This window comes from Microtus ochrogaster, unplaced genomic scaffold, assembly GCF_000317375.1.
Source record: "Microtus ochrogaster isolate Prairie Vole_2 unplaced genomic scaffold, MicOch1.0 UNK144, whole genome shotgun sequence".
In the NCBI taxonomy this organism is placed as follows: Eukaryota; Metazoa; Chordata; class Mammalia; order Rodentia; family Cricetidae; genus Microtus; species Microtus ochrogaster.
Window position 1 is genome coordinate 398,711 of NW_004949242.1, and position 9,818 is coordinate 408,528.

Consider the following 9,818-nt stretch of genomic DNA (forward strand, 5'->3'; position numbering starts at 1 on the left):
TCTTCTATTGAGAATTCTCTGTTCAGCTCAGTGCCCCATTTTATAATTGGGTTGATTAGCCTTTTATGGTCTAGTTTCTTGAGTTCTTTATATATTTTTAAATAGTACTCAGTTCTTGTGTCCCTTAGAAAATCTATAGAGGTATCTAATATCCTTTTTCTTGTCATAAGCATATTGGCCTTTGTCCAAGGGGGTTCCTCTGTTCATCTTCATTTGTCTTTGATCTTCTATTGCCCAGGCTCCATATCTGTCTGAGTCCTGCCTTTCTCTTTTTTTCCTAGTCAAATTTCTTTCTTGTTTATGATCCCTCCAGTTTTTTCTTTCCTCTGCCTCCCACCTTTCTCTCTTTCACTTCCCGCCTCTCTCTCTCTCTCTCTCTCTCTCTCTCTCTCTCTCTCTCTCTCTCGTTTTCCATTCTCTGTCTCTCATTTAACACTTTCTCTGTCTCTCCAAATTCTGCAAACTATAATCTTGCAACCTATCTACTTGCTGTAACTTTCTCCTTATATTTGATGTTGACTGTCTTATGAAGGCCAAGGCTACCACTGCCTGTTGACCTTCAGAGGTTGGGTAAAATGCCTGTAAATCTCCATTAATCATTTAAGGAACACAGATTCTAACTGGCCCTGGGAGAACCTCTCTTACCTTGGCTGAATTAGTGGGATGCCTTGCCCCTGAGGTTTGCCATGAGCCCGGCTGTTATGACTGTCAGCCTTTTCCTTTAAGAATTAATTAGACATTATCACGTGGAAGAATGAAAACAGGTCCATATTTATCTCTTATGCACAAAACTAAAATCCAAACAAATCAAAGACCTTAACATAAAACCAACAATATTGAACCTCATAAAAGAAAAAGTTTTAAATACACTTTCAAACATAGCCTCAGTGGCATAGACACTTAGAGATAAACAATCAATAAATGAGATCTCTAAAACTGAGAAGCTTTTTGTATAGCAAAGGATATAATCAACAGAACATAAAAACATATAAGAAACTTAGGAACTTAGTCCTCATAAGAACAAATGATCCAGTAAAATTATGTTACAGACCAAATCTGTAAACTCTCAACAAATTAACTTAAAATGACTGAAAAATATTTAAAATTTGCTTAAATATAACATCCTTAATCATAGGAAAAATGTAAATCAAACAATTTTAAATTTTTATCTTATCCCTGTAAAAATGACCAAATTAAAAATATTATTTGACAATTTATGCTTAAGGGAATGTGGGATAAAAATTCTCCATTGCTGATAAAAAAATGCAAATTGATACAGCTACTCTGAACATTAGTATGGTGGATTTTCATAATTAGGTAACATATTACCTTAAACTTAGCAATATCCCTTTTGGTCCTATTTTACATAGCAGAATTATTTTATCATAGACAGAACCTAAAAACAACCCAAAACATACCTCTTTATATCAATGAAAACCATCATGTTTTAAATAACCATAAACATTATAAAAAATCAAAAGAGCCAGTCATTATTCAGCAACAACATCATTGTGGTTGTAGTGGGGTGAGGGGCTTTAATTGATCTTCACCATGTGGGGCACCTCAAAACCCCATCTCATCATAAGCATTGAGAGCTGTCAAATTCAGATCTAAACATGGGCTGACTTAGAAGCTTAGCTGGGCTGTATACATGGCAATAGTTCTTGAAGACAGTGTAGTCCTGTACCCATCTAAACAGAGCTGGGATTTTTTTTTTGCACACACTGCATAGTAAGAAATATAGAAACCAACAATCTGTAGGGTTTTTTTATAAGCATATTTCTTTCAAAGTGACTCAGCTTAACACTTTCCCAATTTTTAAGTCAGAAGCTTTACCCTGTACACAGCATGTGATGACTGGAACGGAGCATCCCTAGAAAGTGCTATCAGGGCTGGGAGGCCCTTCTGCTGTTGGCTTGCCCTACTACCTGTTGCTCCTGAATCCACATTTGCAGTGTATCAAAAGCTAGAGGGATATTTACTTGCAATCTCTCTATCTGCTGTCATACCTAGTCCCGGCTGCCAAAATGAAGAGGTCCAGGCTCTTTAGGGGACTTTTGTTTTCTAATAGGTATCTGACCCCAGAGATATAACCTATTGCAGGTTTCCAGACTTACTGGGTCCTGTGGGGAGGAATTAGCACCAGCTTGGACACCGCTGGCATGTGTGTCTCCACAGGAGGCCTTAGTTCCGTGACCCTGGTGCTAGCACCAGCTACTTCCCCTGGACAAGGGCCACAGATCCTTGGCACAAGGCTTCATATGGCATTAGCAGAAGGGAGGCTGTCACTCAGTCCTTAGCACCTTATTTCCCAGGGAAAACAAGCCTTCTCTTTGGAAAGGAGACCCTATAGGGAACCCCATTGGGGATCCTCCCAGGACCCAGCCCTGAGGGGAGAGTTATGCACCCTGGGCTTGATAATGCTAAGGAGTTAAAGCTTCTGTGTACTAGTGCCCATAGCAGAGGCTCCTTGCCTGGGCAACATAGCTGGAGCCTGTGGTGACTTTTCCCCGGGGCCTCCCTTTTCGCCCATGGTGAGGGCTGCTGGGAAAGTCCCCTCAGCAGGACCATGGCTGCCTCTCAGTCCAACAGTGGCCAGGGTGCCCTGCCAGGCCCCGCCCAGCAGCAAAGATTGCTCTGGCTGGCTCCACTCTGATGTGGGAATGATTTCTTATTAATAAAGAAACTGCCTAGGCCCATTTCATAGGCCAACCCTTAGGTAGGCGGAGAAAACAGAACAGGATGCTGGGAGAAAGAAGCTGAGTCAGGGAGTCGCCCTGGTTCCCGCACTCCAGACAGATGCAGGTTAAGATCTTTCCTGATAAGCCAGCTCGTGGGCTACAAAGATTAATAGAAATGGGTTAGATTAATATGTAAGAGCTAGCCAATAAGAGGCTGAAACTATTGCGGCCAGGCAGTGTTTAAAAGAATACAGTTTCCGTGTAATTATTTGGGGCATAAGCTAAGCTAGCCATGTGGGCGGCCGGGTGCTGTGGAGCAGCCCCGCTGCTCTTTTTTCAACACCACTCCCTCCCCCCAGAGACTTACACTCTCCAGTAATTGCAACTGCAAGCAGGGTAGTTCAGCTGCACAGCCCCAGGAAGGCAGAGCCTAGAGAGGCATGGGAAGGGGCATACTGCCAGCTTTTCTTTCGGATTTCCACAGCTGGGTCTGCAGCTGTTCTTTAAAGTTAGAGTTAGGGTCAGAGAGGTGGTTACATATTGCCCCATGGTATCAGATTTAAACTCGAGTGCAAAAAGACATAACATAAAACTAAAAACACGAAACATAAAACAAAGCTAACAAAGACAGCACAGACAGCAGGCCAGAAGCTGCACAGCAACGGACCAGCATAAAACCGAGTTCAGACCGAGGTGGAGAGGCGAAGTGTTTCCGATCCTCCGACAAGGTGGCCTGATAACCCTCAGATACAAAATGAGCCCCGAAAAATCAGGCTCCAGATATCCCTGGGACATCTCCCATGGATGGCGGAATGAGTTGCGAGAGTCCGTCGACTTTTAACTCTAATCTCGCTTACCGAACAGTCACACATACAAATGATTTCTGAATAAAGACTTCAAACAGACAGAGGAGACAGAACAGAGCTTTTTTCCCCAGCCGGCGAAATGACTTACCTCCTGGTAGGTATCTGAATTATTGAGGGGGGGGGCTCCCCAAAAATGCATCTCGCTGGGACTTCCATGATGAAAGACACTCGTTTTCAAGGGTGGTGGGAGAAATCCCCCAGTCTCAATAATTCATGCCAACAGATGCAATCAACAAGAGGTGTCTTTATTGATTACACAGGCTCCTGTGGGTGCATCAGCAACTTAAGCCAACTGAGCACCCCGGGGAAATTCAAACAGCCATATATATAGGGGAAAATGATTACATAAGAGGGTAGTATAGCACAAGCATTTCATTGGCTCTCAAATTGGTGGGCTTAGCTCATCCTGGGAATGGCCCCATGTTTATTCTCGAAATTTCCCCGAAAAACCATAAGGACAGATAAAACACCCTGCAGCAAGGATGTCTTGGGGGGTGGACTATTCCCTCTCCTTAGCCTAGTAGTGAGTCTGCAACCCATAGATATCCAGTTTTACATCAGCTGAACCTGGGAGCACACCTAAATTTTCAGCAGAGTTTAACATAGTATGTGGGCATGGGGGTCTTTCAAGTATGGGGTTTCTTTCAATACAAGTCTATAGTAACATTCTGAGTAGAAATACAAATAACCCATTTTTATCTTTTAATTTTAGAAGCATTATACAAAAAAATATGCATGTAAGGTTTTTGGTCATTAGTGAAGATGTATTCTTATACACCATGACTAGCAAGTATCAGTATATCCTCGATTGTGTTTGTTTGTACAGACTGTCATCTTTCATTGCTTCTTGTACATGAATATCAAATCGTACTGAAAGCTGCATTTCCTATGAAAGCTAATAACTATCTTTCAACAATCTTTCATTCTGAGATCTGAGCAATCACACAACAACATACATGGAAAATCAGTACCATTACTAGTTCATGTGATCTAAACTGGCCTAGAAATCCTGAGATTAAAGGACACTTTGTTATTAAATACTGGCACATCCATATATTGAAGGTGTCCTCCTTATCCCCTTGGTATAAGCATTTGTTTTTATTCATTATGACCAGACTAAAAGCCTGGCAATATATTCTAAAGAAAAGTGTGTCAAATTACAGAATGGACTTCTAGAGTCTGATAATAAGAATCATTTTATTTACAAAATGTATAACAAGAATTCTGGTAATTTTCTCTCTTATTTTCTACTATCTATTCCTTTACTATAGAGATTGAACAATAAAGTCAACATGTTTGAATGTTATGTACCGCATACATGTCTCTCTTCAGGAGAGCAGCTTTTGGGTGAAGTAGTTCTTGAATAATTTTTTGTGCAGGCTCTTTTTGTTCATTAGAAGATTTGTCAGGAGTGTGTTCATTGGCCCATCTGCCTCTTGAATATCTTCCAGGCAATGATCAGAAATCCCAGGAAATACTAATTGAAAGTTCATAAACCGGCCATGCATTGTGTGTACCGACTCCATTTAATGCTGCTGTGTCTTGTACCTGTTCTTAAATTTCATTTTCCTGTGTACCCATTTATCACAATAAATAAAAACATGAGAGGAAAATGATATGTGGGGTAGGTACTGTTGCACTGTAGGGAGTAAGGAAATCAGGGAATCACTCAATGCAGCATTGATGATTTGCCCTAAAGTTTTATTTTCTCCACTTCTGGCATGACCCAGCAATTCTGTGTTTGTCATCCTCTTGGGTGATGAATATTGAGAAAACTCAGCCTCATCTTAGGGGTTTTCATCAACTTCATAGCCATATGAGGGTTATAGGTCCCATTGGACCCTGGGTCCCCATGCAGCAGCCTACACAACAGATGTATTGTCTCTGCACAGGTGAGCTGCTTTCCTTCCAGCACCCAGTCTGCAGGGGACAGGGAAGTCTCGGAAAGGTGGGTGACAGCAGACATCTAACTGATCATCTTTTTCCAGGGAAGAGCTACTGAGCAGGTTGAATCTCAAATGGAAGATCAGCCCCAGACCTGAACACAACATGATTTGACAAGGGTGCAGGTGAGAAATAGTAATATGGATTCTTCTTTATTTGTATTATTTTCAAAGACAGCGACAGTATGATTGTTCCCAGAAAGGTGGTCTCCTGGTATCTGAAAATGTTTCCATTTCTCAGAATTCAACTTTATTTTTTCTTTTGGGAAGCAAAGACACTGTTCACTAGAGGGTAAAATATCTCCCAGAATTTAGGTACAAGAGCAATTTGTGAGTTGTGGGAGGCATATTTAAACCTTAAATTCTGCTTTCCATTTCTGCTCTATGTGGATACAGAATTTTCTTTTTATTTCTTGGAAATGCCTGTACAGAGTGGCATTGTGAAAACTCAACATCCCTCCTAGAGTGCTAAAAGTTCAGGGTTATGAAAAGAGAAACAAGTGGTAAACTGATGTTTTAATATCCAGATTTCAAGTCCATGGGCATTTGGCTAACTGCATGAATGTGACCTGATGTCACTTGGGTCGAAGTCCCTCTTATTTCAACCTTCTCCAGACACAGATGTCCATTTCCCCAGAACTTATATTTTATTCTTTTAGTTTTGAGACAGTGTCATTTTCGTATTGTGTGTTATCCTGTAACTTGTAGTGTTGATCAGGATAGCCTCAAACTCAAAGGGATCTTATGGCATAGGCTTAAAGTATACAGAGGTTAAAGGCACATGTCACCGTTCCCAACCCATAAATTGCTATTGAATTAAACAGATATGTCAATCATTATTGGGCTGTGTGTTAAGTACCCATTGCACCTTTGAAAGACAATAGTTTAATATCTGTCAATTTCTATAACATTTATTGCTATAGTTAAATTTCATATCTCACAGTTAAAAATTGATGCAACTCTTATATAATATTTCTATATTGTGTCCATTGTACTTTAATTTCATTATAAAAAAAAAGTACAAGAAACTCAACATGAATCCTGCCATGGAATAAATATTTTCATATCAATCTGCCCTAAACACATACAAAAATAATTGCTATAAATACTTTTGTAGACATGATTATATATGATGGCATTTTTCACAATGCACAACAATTTAAAGATTAGGAAAGAATTTTCAAAACACTTAAAAGCAAACATAACCAACATATGTCCACAGACATATATAAATGCAATTACATGTGAGTGTGCTGACAAAGAGTTCAATGTTTTCTTTCCTGGTGTCTTGTGGTCTGTGTCGTTGTTTTGTTTTTATTGCTATGAAGAGACACCTTGAATATGGCAGCTCTTATGATGGAAAACATTTCATTGAGACTGGGTATAGTTTCAGAGTTTTAGGACAATATTATTATCGCAAGAAGCATGCCAACAGGCAAGCAAACAGACTGATAGAAAAGGAGCTGGCAAGCAGCAAAAGAGGAATGCATCACAGGAGCCAGACTTGAACTTAGAAATCTTAAACAGCACTCCCATAGTGACACACTTTCTCTATTAGGACCACACCTAATCTAACAAGGCTACCGCTCTTAATGTTGTTATTCCCTTCGAACAAAGCACTCAAACCCATGAGCCTATGGGTGGAATACCTATTCAAAGCACCACAGCCACTATTTTATCTTCTAATTTTTTATTACCCTTTATGTTTTATTCTCAAATTTGTTCATGTTCTATTTGTTCTATTGTTTATTGTCCTTTATATCTTTGAGTAGTATAATTTGTGTTACATATTTTGATTGTGCTTATACTTTTCCATTACACTCACATTTACTAACTTTTTATACACACCTACCTATATGTCTTTTTTTAATTTTTAACATATGAAGCACAGATTATATGGCCAAAATGCTCCTGGATGTGATATCATTTCTACATAATTGTTGACCTATTAGGGGTAACATTTTAAAGGAAGTAGACTTCACCTTTCCTAGTAGGTAGGAGTTCTCAATAGCATCTTACTTAGGAAGTAGTTTTTTCTGTGGACTCACTCAGTCTAATTTCTGTTAAATCTCTGCATCTTGCTAGTTGTTGGGTCGCTGAAAACCTGTCCTGTGTCTGCACTTAACTGAACGTATCTTCATCAGTAGACCATATCACCAGTGCACTTTTGAATGTTAAGGTATCAATTAATTCTAGAGCACTTGGAAAATGGTATTCATTATTAATGGCAATATAATGTTTAACTTTACAACAATTTCCCAGTTAATTATCTGAAATTCAAACTACAGGTATTCATTGAGATCTAGCAAATGCTTTACTAGACAGAAAACCTTTTACTATTTTTATGAACATGAGATGATATTGTCTATGCAGTATACTGCTTGAGTTGCTAAGAAGAAAATCATCTAACTTGTTTCAAAACTGTCCTCAAAAACTGATGTCTTTGGCACAAAAACATGACCAGAATGGCCTTCAGAGATGTGGCTGTAGGATTCTTCTTCTTGTCCCAGACTCTATTGGGAATATTGGGGAACTCAGCCTTGCTTTTCTGTTTAATCGTTGCTGACTTCTGTGGAAACAGGACAAAGAAGCCCACAGACCTGATTGTCAAACACTTAACCACAGCCAACTTCATTGTTCTCTGCAAAGGAATCCCTCAAACAATAACTACTTTTAGTCAGACTCACCATATAGACTATGCTTCATGTAGCCTTATCTTATATATTCATAGGGTTGCCAGGGGAGTATCCCTTGGCTCCACATCCCTGATGAGTGTCTTTCAGGCCATCACCATCAGTCCCAGTAATTCCAAGTGGGCACAGTTCAAAGTCAGAGCTCCCAGGATCATTGGACCTTCCCTGGGCCTGTGCTGGACCATCCAGATATTGTTATATATCTTCATTCCTTGGTATACAACTGATATAAAGGGTCAAAGAAATATTACTGGGATAATAGATCTTGGATACTGTGGTGTTATAAATCCTGGGAGACAAATCAGCACAGTTAATATAATCCTGCATATATTCAATGATGTCATCTTCATGGGAATGATGATGTGGGCCAGTAGCTACATGGTGTTTATCCTGTTCAACCACAAGGAAAAGGTCCAACACATCCACAGTTCCCTGTCTTTTAAGTCATCACCTGAGACCAGAGCAACACAAAGCATCCTCATTCTAGTGAGCTGTTACTTTCTCTTCTATATAGTCTCTATTGTCATTACAGCTTATCTGTCTTCCCAAGATGTAGTCACTAAGTGGTTGTCCAACACTGGTGTGGCTATGGCAGCATGCTTCCCAGCATTCTGTCCCTTTCTGCTCATCAGACACTACACTTCACTTTTGAGGATTTGCTGTACCTGTTCTTTCCAGACAGTAATCTATCCTATAGTTGCCTAGAATCTAAATTCTGTGGTATCTTCATACCTTTTTCTATTTCTCTATGGACTTTTATTTGTGTATATAATGCCAACATGATCCTTCACCGGAGATGCAGTATAGGTCCAAAAGTTAAATTAAACATTGTTTGTATGTTTGCCTGGGATTTAGGCAATTCACAATGTCCTATATAAGTACTGAAATAATTACCAATCATTATTTCCTTAAATAATGTCACAGTGGGTGAGATAATTAAGCTGTGATGATATGTGAATTATGGTTACTTAAGAGAGCTTCTGTGAAAATGGCATGCCAATCAGCATTTCATCTTATATCGAAAATAAACCATTACAGGTGTACATACAGATCTGTGTCCTAAATTGCAAAGTCAGTGTTGGTGGAAGTCAGCAAAAGAGAGCAAGTTTACAAAGATGAAAACGTTCAGAACAGCTTGGGGATGGTAATGAAGACATGCAAAGGTTGGTTACTGAAGAGAATGTAGACTCAATCGTTGTTGTGTTTCTGAATTCTAAAATATATTCACAACACTGTAAAGATTACACATGGGACATCATTTCATTTTTAAAAGTCAGAGAGAAATAAACTTTCAAATGAAAATTTTTAGAGTTGAATTATAGAAACTTCATGGAAAAATGCTAAACACTGTAGATAGTTATTTAGGTAAGAATCAGATTAATAATTTAAGTTAAATGACATCTGGAAGACTCACAGTGGATTAGTAAGTAGCACATACTTTGTTATCCAAGCTCTGGGGAAGAAATGGTTGTGGATTTGAGTGCAGCCTAGGTGACATAGTAAAACTCTGAATCCAAAAATTCAAAATTGGAATGACCTAGAGTCTGATCTGAGGAAAATCAGGATTTTTGAAGAATATTTAAGCCTACTGTGGTGCTGCAAAGTTTCTTTTGGGGAGCACCATCAATAGTTTAA

The 9,818-nt window shown here is 39.2% G+C and overlaps 1 protein-coding gene across 1 annotated transcript; it reads left to right on the forward strand.

Annotated features, from left to right (window-relative positions):
* The first annotated feature begins 7,955 nt into the window (after nt 1–7,955).
* On the forward strand, nt 7,956–8,888 carry LOC101989745 (vomeronasal type-1 receptor 4-like). The gene has a single exon (XM_005371962.1). The coding sequence runs from the start codon at nt 7,956–7,958 to the stop codon at nt 8,886–8,888; it is 933 nt and encodes a 310-aa protein (XP_005372019.1).
* The last annotated feature ends 930 nt before the right edge of the window (nt 8,889–9,818 follow it).

Coding starts and splice junctions, on each gene's coding strand:
- LOC101989745 (XM_005371962.1), top strand. CDS start 7,956: ATGGCCTTCAGAGATGTGGCTGTAGGATTCTTCTTCTTGTCCCAGACT.